At 46.1% G+C, this 18,697-nt stretch overlaps 1 protein-coding gene across 2 annotated transcripts in view; it reads left to right on the forward strand.

The window, feature by feature from the left end:
- The window catches only part of LOC124002925 (protein phosphatase 1 regulatory inhibitor subunit 16B-like), a 188,128-nt gene that overhangs the window by 112,883 nt on the left and 56,548 nt on the right, over positions 1 to 18,697 (forward strand). For both annotated transcript variants that reach the window (XM_046310772.1, XM_046310770.1), the window contains exon 3: positions 11,439 to 11,509. In XM_046310772.1, coding sequence (XP_046166728.1) covers positions 11,439 to 11,509 — 71 coding nt within the window. The remainder of the gene's footprint in view (positions 1 to 11,438; positions 11,510 to 18,697) is intronic.

Below are 18,697 nucleotides of genomic sequence, written 5' to 3' on the forward strand. Positions count from 1 at the left end.
TAAGGACAGATGCAGGTATCAGAGCATGTTTATAGTAAGGACAGATGCAGGTATCAGAGCATGTTTACAGTAAGGACAGGTAAAGGTATCAGAGCATGTTTACAGTAAGGACAGATGCAGGTATCAGAGCATGTTTACAGTAAGGACAGATGCAGGTATCAGAGCATGTTTACAGTAAGGACATGTAAAGGTATCAGAGCATGTTTACAGTAAGGACATGTAAAGGTATCAGAGCATGTTTACAGTAAGGACAGGTAAAGGTATCAGAGCATGTTTACAGTAAGGACAGGTAAAGGTATCAGAGCATGTTTACAGTAAGGAGAGATGCAGGTATCAGAGCATGTTTACAGTAAGGACAGATGAAGGTATCAGAGCATATTTACAGTAAGAACAGATGCAGGTATCAGAGCATGTTTACAGTAAGGACAGATGAAGGTATCAGAGCATGTTTACAGTAAGGACAGGTAGCAGTGCATGTTTACATTAAGGACAGGTGGAGGTAATAGGGAATGTTTACAGTAAGGACAGAGGAAGGTAGCAGAGCATGGTTACAGTAAGGACAGATGCAGGTATCAGAGCATGTTTACAGTAAGGACAGATGCAGGTATCAGAGCATGTTTACAGTAAGGACAGGTAAAGGTATCAGAGCATGTTTACAGTAAGGACAGGTAAAGGTATCAGAGCATGTTTACAGTAAGGACAGATGGAGATATCAGAGCATGTTTACAGTAAGGACATGTAAAGGTATCAGAGCATGTTTACAGTAAGGACAGGTAAAGGTATCAGAGCATGTTTACAGTAAGGACAGATGCAGATATCAGAGCATGTTTACAGTAAGGACATGTAAAGGTATCAGAGCATGTTTACAGTAAGGACAGGTAAAGGTATCAGAGCATGTTTACAGTAAGGACAGATGAAGATATCAGAGCATGTTTACAGTAAGGACAGGTAAAGGTATCAGAGCATGTTTACAGTAAGGACAGGTAAAGGTATCAGAGCATGTTTACAGTAAGGACAGGTAAAGGTATCAGAGCATGTTTACAGTAAGGACAGATGAAGATATCAGAGCATGTTTACAGTAAGGACATGTAAAGGTATCAGAGCATGTTTACAGTAAGGACAGGTAAAGGTATCAGAGCATGTTTACAGTAAGGACAGGTAAAGGTATCAGAGCATGTTTACAGTAAGGACAGGTAAAGGTATCAGAGCATGTTTACAGTAAGGCCAGGTAAAGGTATCAGAGCATGTTTACAGTAAGGACAGGTAAAGGTATCAGAGCATGTTTACAGTAAGGACAGATGAAGGTATCAGAGCATGTTTACAGTAAGGACAGGTAGCAGTGCATGTTTACATTAAGCACAGGTGGAGGTAATAGGGAATGTTTACAGTAAGGACAGAGGAAGGTAGCAGAGCATGGTTACAGTAAGGACATGGGTTGATAGAATAGTATGTTTACAGTAGGGACAGAGGAAGGTATTAGGGAATGTTTACAGTGAGGACAGAGGAAGGTGATAGAGCATGTTTACAGTAAGGACAGAGGAAGGAAGTGTGGCAGTAACAGTAATGATCAGGATGTGGATGCTGAGGAGGGCAGTAACACCTTGGAGGCCTTAGACTAAATCTGTTGACACACTGTGAAGTGTAGGCTAGGTTAGGTACTGTACCGGAGACATACAGTGTACTGTACTGGGAGTATGTCCAGCTGAGGTGAGAAACAGGGCAGTGTGTTTATGGTGCGTGTGGGTGCGTGTGGGTGCGGGTGTGTGCATGTGGGTGCGTGTGGGTGCGGGTGTGTGCGTGCGTGCGTGGAGCTTCGGCGGTTTCAAGGTCAAATACCTAGTAGGGAGTTATGTGTGCGTGTGATAATTATCATCCTCTCTCTCTCAACCCTCCATCTTTCAACCCATCTCAGCGCCCAGAGCTATGCCCTGTGTTGTGTCTGTTATTAAAACAGAGCATAGTGTTGTGAGAAATAACCCAGAGAGACCAGCATGTCTTTCTGTCAGCTATGTTGTTGTTTAGTGGTTATACAGTATGTACTGTACACTGTTACATCCGACCCCAGGGCTTATATATATATATATATATATATATATATATATATATATATATATATATATATATATATATATATATATATATATATATATATATATACATATATACAGAGCATTCAGAAAGTATTCAACATTTTGTTACTTTACAGCCTTATTCCAAATTTGATTAAATAATTCCCCCCCCCCTCATCAATCTACACATAATACTCCATAATGACAAAGCAAAAACTGGTTCTTAGACATTTTTGCAAATTTATTAAAAATTGAAAACGAAATATCACATTTAGATTAGTATTCAGACCCTTTACTCAGTACTTTGTTGAAGCACCTTTGGTAGCTATACAGCAGTGAGTCTTCTTGGGTATGACGCTACAAGCTTGGCACACCTGTATTTGGGGAGTTTATCACATTCTTCTCTGTAGATCCTCTCAAGCTCTGTCAGGTTGGATGGGGTGAGTCGCTGCACAGCTATTCCCAGGTCTCTCCAGAGATGTTCGATGGTTCATGTCCAGGCTCTGGCTGGGCCAGTCAAGGACATTCAGAGACTTCAGAGGCTTTGTCTAGGTTGAATGCTTAAGGTTGTTGTCCTGTTTGAAGGTAAAACTTCTCCCCAGTCTGAGCGCTCTGGAGCAGGTTTTCATCAAAGATCTCTCTGCACTTTGCTCCATTCATCTTTCCCTTGATCCTGACTTGTCTCTCTATCTCTGCCGCTGAAAAACATCCCCACAGCATGATGCTGCCACCACCATGCTTCACCGTAGGGATGGTGCCAGGTTTCCTCCAGACGTGACGCTTGGCATTCAGGACAAAGAGTTCATTCATGGTTTCATCAGACCAGAGAATCTTGTTTCTCATGGTCTGAGAGTCTTTAGGAGCCTTTTGGCAAACTCCAAGCAGGCTGTCATGTGCCTTTTACTGAGGAGTGGCTTCCGTCTGGCCACTCTAACATAAAGTCTGATTGGTGGAGTGCTGCAGAGATGGTTGTCCTTCTGGAAGGTTCTCCCAGTTCCACAGAGGAACTCTGGAGCTCTGCCAGAGTGACCATCGGGTTCTTGGTCACCTCCCTGACCAAGGCCCTTCTCTCCCGATTGCTCAGTTTGGCAGGGTGGCCAGCTCTAGGAAGAGTCTTGGTGGTTTCAAACTTCTTTCATTTAAGAATGATGGAGGCTACTGTGTTCTTGTGGACCTTCAATTCAATGCTGCAGAAATGTGTTGGTACCCTTCCTCAGATCTGTGTCTAGACACAATCCTGTCTCGGAGCTCTATGGACAATTCCTTCGACCTCATTGCTTGGTTTTTGCTCTGACATGCACTGTCAACTGTGGGACCTTATATAGACAGGTCTGTGCCTTTCCAGATAATGTCCAATCAATTGAATTTACCCCAGGTGGACTCCAATCAAGATGTAGAATCATCTCAAGGATGATCAATGGAAACAGGATGCACTTGAGCTCAATTTTGAGTCTCATTGCAAAGGGTCTGAATACTTATGTAAATAAGGTATTTCAGTTTTTTATTTCTATAAATGTGCAAAAATGTCAACCTGTTTTTTGTTTTGTCATTATGGGGTATTGTGTGTAGATTTATGAGGGAAAAACATGTGTTTAATCCACTTTAAAATAAGGCTGTTATGTAACAAATGTGGGAAAAGTGAAGGGGCTGAATACTAATACCAATGCCCTGTACCATACACACTACTGAATACATTACCAATGCCCTGTACACTACACTACACTACACTACACTACACTACACACACTACACTGAATACATTACCAATGCCCTACACTACACTACACTACACTACACTACACTACACTACACTACACACTACACACTACTGAATACATTACCAATGCCCTGTACACTACACTACACTACACTACACTACACTACACTACACTACACTACACTACACACTACTGAATACATTACCAATGCCCTGTACACTACACTACACTACACTACACTACACTACACTACACTACACTACACTACACTACACTACACTACACTACACACTACACACTACTGAATACATTACCAATGCCCTGTACACTACACTACACTACACTACACTACACTACACTACACTACACTACACTACACTACACTACACTACACACTACTGAATACATTACCAATGCCCTGTACCATACACACTACTGAATACATTACCAATGCCCTGTACACTACACTACACTACACTACACTACACTACACTACACTACACTACACTACACTACACTACACTACACTACACTACACTACACACTACTGAATACATTACCAATGCCCTGTACACTACACACTACAATACATTACACTACACTACACTACACTACACTACACTACACTACACTACACACTACACACTACTGAATACATTACCAACTGTACACTACACTACACACACTACTGAATACATTACCAATGCCCTGTACCACACACTACTGAATACATTACCAATGCCCTGTACACTACACTACACTACACTACACTACACTACACTACACTACACTACACTACACTACACTACATTACCAATGCCCTGTACCTACACACTACTGAATACATTACCAATGCACTGTACACTACACACTACTGAATACATTACCAATGCCCTGTACACTACACTACTGAATACATTACCAATACACTGTACACTACACACTACTGAATACATTACACCCTGTACACTACACACTACTGAATACATTACCAATGCCCTGTACACTACACTACACACTACACTACACTACACTACACTACACTACACTACACTACACACTACTGAATACATTACCAATGCCCTGTACACTACACTACACTACACTACACTACACTACACTACACTACACTACACTACACTACACACTACTGAATACATTACCAATGCCCTGTACCATACACACTACTGAATACATTACCAATGCACTGTACACTACACACTACTGAATACATTACCAATGCCCTGTACACTACACACTACTGAATACATTACCAATGCCCTGTACACTACACACTACTGAATACATTACCAATGCCCTGTACCATACACACTACTGAATACATTACCAATGCCCTGTACACTACACTACACTACACTACACTACACTACACTACACTACACTACACTACACTACACTACACTACACACTACTGAATACATTACCAATGCCCTGTACCATACACACTACTGAATACATTACCAATGCCCTGTACACTACACACTACACTACATGCCCTGTACACTACACTACACTACACTACACTACACTACACTACACTACACTACACTACACACTACTGAATACATTACCAATGCCCTGTACATACACACTACTGAATACATTACCAATGCACTGTACACTACACACTACTGAATACATTACCAATGCCCTGTACACTACACACTACTGAATACATTACCAATGCCCTGTACACTACACACTACTGAATACATTACCAATGCCCTGTACCATACACACTACTGAATACATTACCAATGCCCTGTACACTACACTACACTACACTACACTACACTACACTACACTACACTACACTACACTACACTACACTACACACTACACACTACTGAATACATTACCAATGCCCTGTACCATACACACTACTGAATACATTACCAATGCACTGTACACTACACACTACTGAATACATTACCAATGCCCTGTACACTACACACTACTGAATACATTACCAATGCCCTGTACACTACACACTACTGAATACATTACCAATGCCCTGTACACTACACACTACTGAATACATTACCAATGCCCTGTACACTACACACTATTGAATACATTACCAATGCCCTGTACACTACACTACACTACACTACACTACACTACACTACACTACACTACACTACACACTACTGAATACATTACCAATGCCCTGTACACTACACACTACTGAATACATTACCAATGCACTGTACACTACACACTACTGAATACATTACCAATGCCCTGTACACTACACACTACTGAATACATTACCAATGCCCTGTACACTACACACTACTGAATACATTACCAATGCCCTGTACACTACACACTACTGAATACATTACCAATGCCCTGTACACTACACACTACTGAATACATTACCAATGCCCTGTACACTACACACTACTGAATACATTACCAATGCCCTGTACACTACACTACACTACACTACACTACACTACACTACACTACACTACACTACACTACACTACACACTACTGAATACATTACCAATGCCCTGTACACTACACACTACTGAATACATTACCAATGCACTGTACACTACACACTACTGAATACATTACCAATGCCCTGTACACTACACACTACTGAATACATTACCAATGCCCTGTACACTACACACTACTGAATACATTACCAATGCACTGTACACTACACACTACTGAATACATTACCAATGCCCTGTACACTACACACTACTGAATACATTACCAATGCACTGTACACTACACACTACTGAATACATTACCAATGCACTGTACACTACACACTACTGAATACATTACCAATGCCCTGTACACTACACTACACTACACTACACTACACTACACTACACACTACACTACACTACACTACACACTACTGAATACATTACCAATGCACTGTACACTACACACTACTGAATACATTACCAATGCACTGTACACTACACACTACTGAATACATTACCAATGCCCTGTACACTACACTACACTACACTACACTACACTACACTACACTACACTACACTACACTACACTACACTACACTACACACTACACTACACTACACACTACTGAATACATTACCAATGCCCTGTACACTACACTACACTACACACTACACTACACTACACTACACTACACTACACTACACTACACTACACTACACACTACTGAATACATTACCAATGCACTGTACACTACACACTACTGAATACATTACCAATGCCCTGTACACTACACACTACTGAATACATTACCAATGCCCTGTACACTACACTACACTACACTACACTACACTACACTACACTACACTACACTACACACTACACTACACTACACACTACTGAATACATTACCAATGCCCTGTACACTACACTACACTACACACTACACTACACTACACTACACTACACTACACTACACTACACTACACACACACTACTGAATACATTACCAATGCCCTGTACACTACACTACACTACACACTACACACTACACTACACTACACTACACTACACTACACACTACACACACACTACTGAATACATTACCAATGCCCTGTACACTACACTACACTACACACTACACTACACTACACTACACTACACTACACACTACTGAATACATTACCAATGCCCTGTACACTACACTACACTACACACTACACTACACTACACTACACTACACTACACACTACACACACACTACTGAATACATTACCAATGCCCTGTACACTACACTACACTACACTACACTACACTACACTACACTACACTACACTACACTACACACACACTACTGAATACATTACCAATGCCCTGTACACTACACTACACACTACACTACACTACACTACACTACACTACACTACACTACACTACACTACACTACACTACACTACACTACACTACACACTACACACACACTACTGAATACATTACCAATGCCCTGTACACTACACTACACTACACTACACTACACTACACTACACTACACTACACTACACTACACTACACTACACTACACACACACTACTGAATACATTCTGAATGCACTGTACACTACACTACACACTACACTATACTACACTACACTACACTACACTACACACTACACTACACACTACACTACACACTACACTACACACACACTACTGAATACATTCTGAATGCACTGTACACACACACACACACACACACAGGAAGGGAACAACTCCAATAATACCAATGCACTGTACACACACACACACACACACAGGAAGGGAACAACTCCAATAATACCAATGCACTGTACACTACACACACAACTACAATAATACCAATGCACTGTACACACACACACAGGAAGGGAACAACTACAATAATACCAATGCACTGTACACACACACACACACACACAGGAAGGGAACAACTCCAATAATACCAGCCTATGCCGTTTGGCCATCGCTCATTCAGGTAGTTGTTGTGAAATTGTTAGGTTAGATTACTTGTTACATATTACTGCATGGCCGGAACTAGAAGCACAAGCATTTCGCTACACTCGCATTAACATCTGCTGACCATGTGTATGTGACTGATTGAATTGGATTTGATTATGTCACCTGCATCCCTGTCCTACCAAGGTTACCATGGTGATGTCAATGTCCTGACCTTCATGTAGGGTTTGAATAACGTTCACCTCGGCTCAAATATAATTTTGTAATATGATAAACCTGAATGAATGGATGCTGGGTTGATTTCATGAGGTACATGTAAGGGGTAATTTAGGAGAACAGGAACACTGACTGCATCTATAGTATAGGTCTACACCCTGCAAATATCATAATGTACCCATCTATAGCATAGGTCTACACCCTGCTAATATCATAATGTACCCATCTACGGTATAGGTCTACACCCTGCAAATATCATAATGTACCCATCTACAGTATAGGTCTACACCCTGCAAATATCATAATGTACCCATCTACAGTATAGGTCTACACCCTGTGTCATGCAGGTGAAAGAGGACCCAAAAGCGACTTAACAGAAACAGAGTTTATTTAAGTCCAAACAGGGAATAACAGAAATCCTCTAGACTTGTAGAGGGGAAATAACTGGAGAATGCCCAGACTGCAGGTCGCCGGGTAGGCCGTAGTCGACAGAGACACCTGCTCACACGCAGCATCTGATGAAGGCAAAAAACACGACAGGACAGGGCATCACAATCACAGCAAAAACACGACAGGACAGGGCGAAACGCAATCACAGCATGGTGAATACAATACAAGGAACCGACGGGACAGAACGGATCACAAAGGAATAAATAGGGACTCTAATCAGGGGAAAGGATCGGGAACAGGTGTGGGAAGACTAAATGATGATTAGGGGAATAGGAACAGCTGGGAGCAGGAATATAGAGAGAAGAGAGAGCGAGAGAGTGAGAGAGGGAGGGGGAGAGAGAGGGATAGAAGGAGGGAAAGAACCAAATAAGACCAGCAGAGGGAAACGAATAGCATGGGGAGCACAGGGACAAGACATGATAATAAATGACAAACATGACACCCTGCAAATATCATAATGTACCCATCTACAGTATAGGTCTACACCCTGCTAATATCATAATGTACCCATCTATAGTATAGGTCTACACCCTGCTAATATCATAATGTACCCATATATAGTATAGGTCTACACCCTGCTAATATCATAATGTACCCATCTATAGTATAGGTCTACACCCTGCTAATATCATAATGTACCCATCTATAGTATAGGTCTACACCCTGCAAATATCATAATGTACCCATCTATAGCATAGGTCTACACCCTGCTAATATCATAATGTACCCATCTACAGTATAGGTCTACACCCTGCTAATATCATAATGTACCCATCTACAGTATAGGTCTACACCCTGCTAATATCATAATGTACCCATCTATAGTATAGGTCTACACCCTGCTAATATCATAATGTACCCATCTACAGTATAGGTCTACACCCTGCTAATATCATAATGTACCCATCTACAGTATAGGTCTACACCCTGCTAATATCATAATGTACCCATCTACAGTATAGGTCTACACCCTGCTAATATCATAATGTACCCATCTATAGTATAGGTCTACACCCTGCTAATATCATAATGTACCCATCTACAGTATAGGTCTACACCCTGCTAATATCATAATGTACCCATCTATAGTATAGGTCTACACCCTGAACCAATACACATGTGGTACCCATGTGTGAAGGGCTTGTTGGGTCTGAAAGCATAGCATGGTTAGTTAATGTCATGGGTATGGTTAGTTAATGTCATGGGTATGGTTAGTTCATGTCATGGGTATGGTTAGTTAATGTCATGGGTATGGTTAGTTAATGTCATGGGTATGGTTAGTTAATGTCATGGGTATGGTTAGTTAATGTCATGGGTATGGTTAGTTCATGTCATGGGTATGGTTAGTTAATGTCATGGGTATGGTTAGTTAATGTCATGGGTATGGTTAGTTAATGTCATGGGTATGGTTAGTTAATGTCATGGGTATGGTTAGTTAATGTCATGGGTATGGTTAGTTAATGTCATGGGTATGGTTAGTTCATGTCATGGGTATGGTTAGTTCATGTCATGGGTATGGTTAGTTCATGTCATGGGTATGGTTAGTTAATGTCATGGGTATAGTTAGTTCATGTCATGGGTATGGTTAGTTAATGTAATGGGTATAGCTAGTTAATGTAATGGGTATGGTTCATTAATGTAATATGTATGGTTTCATTAACGTAATGAGTTTGAAAGCGTAGCATGGTTAGATAATGTAATGGGTATAGTTAGTTAATGTAATGGGTATAGCTAGTTAATGTAATGGGTATGGTTAGTTAGTTAATGTCATGGGTATGGTTAGTTAATGTAATGGGTATAGTTAGTTAATGTAATGGGTATGGTTAGTTAATGTAATGGGTATGGTTAGTTAATGTAATGGGTATGGTTAGTTAATGTCATGGGTATGGTTAGTTAATGTCATGGGTATGGTTAGTTAATGTAATGGGTATAGTTAGTTAATGTAATGGGTATGGTTAGTTAATGTAATGGGTATGGTTAGTTAATGTAATGGGTATAGCTAGTTAATGTAATGGGTATGGTTCATTAATGTAATATGTATGGTTTCATTAACGTAATGAGTTTGAAAGCGTAGCATGGTTAGATAATGTAATGGGTATAGTTAGTTAATGTAATGGGTATAGCTAGTTAATGTAATGGGTATGGTTCATTAATGTAATATGTATGGTTTCATTAACGTAATGAGTTTGAAAGCGTAGCATGGTTAGATAATGTAATGGGTATAGTTAGTTAATGTCATGGGTATGGTTAGTTAATGTAATGGGTATGGTTCGTTAATGTAATGGGTATAGTTAGTTAATGTAATGGGTATGGTTAGTTAATGTAATGGGTATGGTTAGTTAATGTAATGGGTATGGTTAGTTAATGTAATGGGTATGGTTAGTTAATGTAATGGGTATGGTTAGTTAATGTAATGGGTATGGTTCATTAATGTAATATGTATGGTTTCATTAACGTAATGCGTTTGAAAGCGTAGCATGGTTAGATAATGTCTTCCTCTCTATTTCTCCCTCTGTTCCAGTACGTTACCTGTTGAAGAACAACGTCAGTCCAGACCTGTGTAACGAGGACGGTCTCACTGCTCTGCACCAGGTGAGTGTCCGTCTGGAGAGTCACTGGACCACTGCAGAGTCTAAAAATGAGGCCGTAATTCAGTCATTGTTGATGGTGTCTTTTTCCACGTTGTGCTCTCAGTAAAGCCCACACTGTTCTCCCCCTGTCTCCCCAGTGTCTCTCCCTGTCTCCCCGTCTCTACACGCTCACACTGTTCTCCCCCTGTCTCTACACGCTCACACTGTTCTCCCCAGTATCTCTCCGTCTCTACACGCTCACACTGTTCTCCCCCTGTCTCCCCAGTATCTCTCCCTGTCTCTACACGCTCACACTGTTCTCCCCAGTATCTCCCCCTGTCTCTCCCTGTCTCTACACACTCACACTGTCTCCCCCTGTCTCTCCCTGTCTCCCCCCTGTCTCTCCCTGTCTACTCCTGTCTCTACACGCTCACACTGTTCACCCCCTATCTCCCCCTGTCTCTACACATTCACACTGTTCTCCCCAGTATCTCTCCCTGTCTCTACACGCTCACACTGTTCTCCCCAGTATCTCCCCTTGTCTCCCCAGTGTCTCTCCCTGTCTCTCCCTGTCTCTACACGCTCACACTGTTCACCCCCTATCTCCCCCTGTCTCTACACATTCACACTGTTCTCCCCAGTGTCTCTCCCTGTCTCTACACGCTCACACTGTTCTCCCCCTGTCTCCCCCTGTCTCTACACATTCACACTGTTCTCCCCAGTATCTCTCCCTGTCTCTACACGCTCACACTGTTCACCCCCTGTCTCCACACGCTCACACTGTTCTCCCCAGTATCTCTCCATGTCTCTACACACTCACACTGTTCACCCCCTGTCTCTCCCTGTCTCTACATGCTCACACTGTTCTCCCCAGTGTCTCTCCCTGTCTCTACACGCTCACACTGTTCACCCCCTGTCTCTCCCTGTCTCTACATGCTCACACTGTTCACCCCCTGTCTCTCCCTGTCTCTACATGCTCACACTGTTCTCCCCCTGTCTCTCCCTGTCTCTACAAGCTCACACTGTTCTCCCCCTGTCTCTCCCTGTCTCTACACGCTCACACTGTTCTCCCCAGTGTCTCTCCCTGTCTCTACAAGCTCACACTGTTCTCCCCCTGTCTCTCCCTGTCTCTACACGCTCACACTGTTCTCCCCAGTATCTCTCCCTGTCTCTACACGCTCACACTGTTCTCCCCCTGTCTCTCCCTGTCTCTACACGCTCACACTGTTCTCCCCAGTGTCTCTCCCTGTCTCTACAAGCTCACACTGTTCTCCCCCTGTCTCTCCCTGTCTCTACACGCTCACACTGTTCTCCCCCTGTCTCTCCCTGTCTCTACACACTCACACTGTTCTCCCCAGTATCTCTCCCTGTCTCTACACGCTCACACTGTTCTCCCCAGTATCTCTCCCTGTCTCTACACACTCACACTGTTCTCCCCAGTATCTCTCCCTGTCTCTACACGCTCACACTGTTCTCCCCAGTATCTCCCCCTGTCTCCCCCTGTCTCTCCCTGTCTCTACACACTCACACTGTTCTCCCCCTGTCTCTCCCTGTCTCTACACGCTCACACTGTTCTCCCCAGTATCTCTCCCTGTCTCTACACGCTCACACTGTTCTCTCCCTGTCTCCCCCTGTCTCTACACGCTCACACTGTTCTCCCCCTGTCTCTCCCTGTCTCTACACGCTCACACTGTTCTCCCCAGTATCTCTCCCTGTCTCTACACGCTCACACTGTTCTCCCCAGTGTCTCTCCCTGTCTCTACAAGCTCACACTGTTCTCCCCCTGTCTCTCCCTGTCTCTACACGCTCACACTGTTCTCCCCAGTATCTCTCCCTGTCTCTACACGCTCACACTGTTCTCCCCAGTATCTCTCCCTGTCTCTACACGCTCACACTGTTCTCCCCCTGTCTCTACACGCTCACACTGTTCACCCCCTGTCTCTCCCTGTCTCTACACGCTCACACTGTTCTCCCCCTGTCTCTCCCTGTCTCTCCCTGTCTCTCCCTGTCTCTACACACTCACACTGTTCTCCCCCTGTCTCTCCCTGTCTCTACACACTCACACTGTTCTCCCCCTGTCTCTCCCTGTCTCTACACGCTCACACTGTTCACCCCCTGTCTCTCCCTGTCTCTCCCTGTCTCTACACACTCACACTGTTCTCCCCAGTGTCTCTCCCTGTCTCTCCCTGTCTCTACACGCTCACACTGTTCACCCCCTATCTCCCCCTGTCTCTACACGCTCACACTGTTCTCCCCAGTATCCCCTGTCTCTACATGCTTACACTGTTCACCCCCTGTCTCTACACGCTCACACTGTTCTCCCCCTGTCTCCCCTATCTCTACACGCTCACACTGTTCTCCCCAGTATCTCTCCCTGTCTCTACACACTCACACTGTTCACCCCCTATCTCTCCCTGTCTCTACACACTCACACTGTTCTCCCCAGTATCTCTCCCTGTTTCTACACGCTCACACTGTTCTCCACAGTATCTCTCCCTGTCTCTACACACTCACACTGTTCTCCCCAGTATCTCTCCCTATCTCTCCCTGTCTTCCCCTGTCTCTCCCTGTCTCTCCCTGTCTTCCCCTGTCTCTCCCTGTCTCTACACGCTCACACTGTTCTCCCCAGTGTCTCTCCCTGTCTCTACACGCTCACACTGTTCACCCCCTATCTCTCCCTGTCTCTACACGCTCACACTGTTCTCCCCAGTGTCTCTCCCTGTCTCTACACGCTTACACTGTTCTCTCCCTGTCTCTACACGCTCACACTGTTCTCCCCCTGTCTCTCCCTGTCTCTACACGCTCACACTGTTCACCCCAGTATCTCTCCCTGTCTCTACACACTCACACTGTTCTCCCCCTGTCTCTATACGCTCACACTGTTCTCTCCCTGTCTCTCCCTGTCTCTACACGCTCACACTGTTCACCCCTGTCTCTCCCTGTCTCTACACGCTCACACTGTTCTCCCCCTGTCTCTCCCCTCTCCCTGTCTCTACACGCTCACACTGTTCTCCCCCTGTCTCTCCCTGTCTCTCTCTCCCTGTCTCTCCCTGTCTCTACACGCTCACACTGTTCTCCCCCTGTCTCTCCCTGTCTCTCCCTGTCTCTACACGCTCACACTGTTCTCCCCCTGTCTCTCCCTGTCTCTCCCTGTCTCTCCCTGTCTCTCCCTGTCTCTACACGCTCACACTGTTCTCCCCCTGTCTCTCCCTGTCTCTCCCTGTCTCTACACGCTCACACTGTTCACCCCCTGTCTCTCCCTGTCTCTACACGCTCACACTGTTCTCCCCCTGTCTCTCCCTGTCTCTACCCCATCTCTCCCTGTCTCTCACTCACTGTCTCTACCCCACTGTTCTCCCCAGTATCTCTCCCTGTCTCTACACACTCACACTGTTCTCCCCCTGTCTCTCCCTGTCTCTCCCTGTCTCTCCCTGTCTCTCCCTGTCTCTACACGCTCACACTGTTCTCCCCAGTATCTCTCCCTGTCTCTACACGCTCACACTGTTCACCCCAGTATCTCTCCCTGTCTCTACACACTCACACTGTTCTCCCCAGTATCTCTCCCTGTCTCTACACACTCACACTGTTCTCCCCAGTATCTCTCCCCCTATCTCTCCCTGTCTTCCCCTGTCTCTCTCACCTGTCTCTCCCTGTCTCTCCCTGTCTCTACACGCTCACACTGTTCTCCCCAGTGTCTCTCCCTGTCTCTACACGCTCACACTGTTCTCCCCCCTATCTCTCCCTGTCTCTACACGCTCACACTGTTCTCCCCAGTGTCTCTCCCTGTCTCTACACGCTTCACTGTTCTCCCCCTGTCTCTACACGCTCACACTGTTCTCCCCAGTGTCTCTCCCTGTCTACACACTCACACTGTTATCCCCTGTCTCTCCCTGTCTCTACACACTCACACTGTTCTCCCCTGTCTCTCCCTGTCTCTACACGCTCACACTGTTCTCCCCAGTGTCTCTCCCTGTCTCTACAAGCTCACACTGTTCTCCCCTGTCTCTCCCTGTCTCTACACGCTCACACTGTTCTCCCCAGTATCTCTCCCTGTCTCTACACGCTCACACTGTTCTCCCCTGTCTCTCCCTGTCTCTACACGCTCACACTGTTCTCCCCCTGTCTCTCCCTGTCTCTACACGCTCACACTGTTCTCCCCAGTATCTCTCCCTGTCTCTACACGCTCACACTGTTCTCCCCCTGTCTCTCCCTGTCTCTACACGCTCACACTGTTCTCCCCAGTGTCTCTCCCTGTCTCTACAAGCTCACACTGTTCTCTGTCTTTCCCTGTCTCTACACGCTCACACTGTTCTCCCCAGTATCTCTCCCTGTCTCTACACACTCACACTGTTCTCCCCAGTATCTCTCCCTGTCTCTACACGCTCACACTGTTCTCCCCAGTATCTCTCCCTGTCTCTACACGCTCACACTGTTCTGTTCTCCCCTGTCCCCCTGTCTCCCTGTCTGTACACGCTCACACTGTTCTCCCCCTGTCTCTCCCTGTCTCTACACGCTCACACTGTTCTCCCCCTGTCTCTCCTGTCTCTACACACGCACACTGTTCTCCTGTCTTTCCCTGTCTCTACAAGCTCACTCACGTGTCTCACACTGTCTCTACACACTCACTGTTCTCTCTCCCTGTCTCTACACGCTCACACTGTTCTCCCCAGTGTCTCTCCCTGTCTCTACACACTCACACTGTTCTCCCCTGTCTCTCCCTGTCTCTACACGCTCACACTGTTCTCCCCAGTATCTCTCCCTGTCTCTACACGCTCACACTGTTCTCTCCCTGTCTCTCCCTGTCTCTACACGCTCACACTGTTCTCCCCCTGTCTCTCCCTGTCTCTACACGCTCACACTGTTCTGTCTCTCCCTGTCTCTGTCACACTGTTCTCCCAGTGTCTCTCCCTGTCTCTACAAGCTCACACTGTTCTCCCCCTGTCTCTCCCTGTCTCTCTCACACTGTTCTCCCCAGTATCTCTCCCTGTCTCTACACGCTCACACTGTTCTCCCCAGTATCTCTCCCTGTCTCTACACGCTCACACTGTTCTCCCCTGTCTCTACACGCTCACACTGTTCACCCCCTGTCTCTCCCTGTCTCTACACGCTCACACTGTTCTCCCCCTGTCTCTCCCTGTCTCTCCCTGTCTCTCCCTGTCTCTACACACTCACACTGTTCTCCCCTGTCTCTCCCTGTCTCTACACGCTCACACTGTTCTCCCCTGTCTCTCCCTGTCTCTACACGCTCACACTGTTCACCCCTGTCTCTCCCTGTCTCTCCCTGTCTCTACACACTCACACTGTTCTCCCCAGTGTCTCCCTGTCTCTCCCTGTCTCTCTCACACTGTCACCCCTATCTCCCCTGTCTCTCACACACTGTCTCCCCTGTTCTACATGCCACACTGTTATCTCTCCCTGTCTCTACACGCTCACACTGTTCTCCCCTGTCTCTCCCTGTCTCTACACGCTCACACTGTTCTCCCCCTGTCTCTCCCTGTCTCTACACGCTCACACTGTTCTCCCCAGTGTCTCTCCCTGTCTCTACACGCTCACACTGTTCTCCCCAGTGTCTCTCCCTGTCTCTACACGCTCACACTGTTCTCCCCAGTATCTCTCCCTGTCTCTACACACTCACACTGTTCTCCCCAGTATCTCTCCCCTCACACTGTCTCCCAGTATCTCTCCCTGTCTCTACACGCTCACACTGTTCTCCCCAGTATCTCTCTCCCTCACACTGTTCTCCCCTGTCTCTCCCTGTCTCTACACGCTCACACTGTTCTCCCCAGTGTCTCTCCCTGTCTCTACACACTCACACTGTTCTCCCCCTCTTTCCCTGTCTCTACACGCTCACACTGTTCTCCCCTGTCTCTCCCTGTCTCTACACGCTCACACTGTTCTCCCCAGTGTATCTCTCCCTGTCTCTACACGCTCACACTGTTCTCCCCAGTGTCTCTCCCTGTCTCTACACGCTCACACTGTTCTCCCCTGTCTCTCCCTGTCTCTACACGCTCACACTGTTCTCCCCAGTATCTCTCCCTGTCTCTACACGCTCACACTGTTCTCCCCAGTGTCTCTCCCTGTCTCTACACACTCACACTGTTCTCCCCCTGTCTCTCCCTGTCTCTACACACTCACACTGTTCTCCCCTGTCTCTCCCTGTCTCTACACGCTCACACTGTTCTCCCCAGTGTCTCTCCCTGTCTCTACAAGCTCACACTGTTCTCCCCTGTCTCTCCCTGTCTCTACACGCTCACACTGTTCTCCCCAGTATCTCTCCCTGTCTCTACACGCTCACACTGTTCTCCCCCTGTCTCTCCCTGTCTCTACACGCTCACACTGTTCTCCCCCTGTCTCTCCCTGTCTCTACACGCTCACACTGTTCTCCCCAGTGTCTCTCCCTGTCTCTACACGCTCACACTGTTCTCCCCCTGTCTCTCCCTGTCTCTACACGCTCACACTGTTCTCCCCAGTGTCTCTCCCTGTCTCTACAAGCTCACACTGTTCTCCCCTGTCTTTCCCTGTCTCTACACGCTCACACTGTTCTCCCCAGTCTCTCCCTGTCTCTACACACTCACACTGTTCTCCCCAGTATCTCTCCCTGTCTCTACACGCTCACACTGTTCTCCCCAGTATCTCTCCCTGTCTCTACACGCTCACACTGTTCTCCCCAGTATCTCTCCCTGTCTCTACACGCTCACACTGTTCTCCCCAGTATCTCCCCCTGTCTCACCCCTGTCTCTCCCTGTCTGTACACGCTCACACTGTTCTCCCCAGTGTCTCTCCCTGTCTCTACAAGCTCACACTGTTCTCCCCCTGTCTTTCCCTGTCTCTACACGCTCACACTGTTCTCCCCCTGTCTCTCCCTGTCTCTACACACTCACACTGTTCTCCCCAGTATCTCTCCCTGTCTCTACACGCTCACACTGTTCTCCCCAGTGTCTCTCCCTGTCTCTACACACTCACACTGTTCTCCCCCTGTCTCTCCCTGTCTCTACACGCTCACACTGTTCTCCCCAGTATCTCTCCCTGTCTCTACACGCTCACACTGTTCTCTCCCTGTCTCCCCCTGTCTCTACACGCTCACACTGTTCTCCCCCTGTCTCTCCCTGTCTCTACACGCTCACACTGTTCTCCCCAGTATCTCTCCCTGTCTCTACACGCTCACACTGTTCTCCCCAGTGTCTCTCCCTGTCTCTACAAGCTCACACTG

This window comes from Oncorhynchus gorbuscha, linkage group LG18, assembly GCF_021184085.1.
Source record: "Oncorhynchus gorbuscha isolate QuinsamMale2020 ecotype Even-year linkage group LG18, OgorEven_v1.0, whole genome shotgun sequence".
NCBI classification, from domain to species: domain Eukaryota; kingdom Metazoa; phylum Chordata; class Actinopteri; order Salmoniformes; family Salmonidae; genus Oncorhynchus; species Oncorhynchus gorbuscha.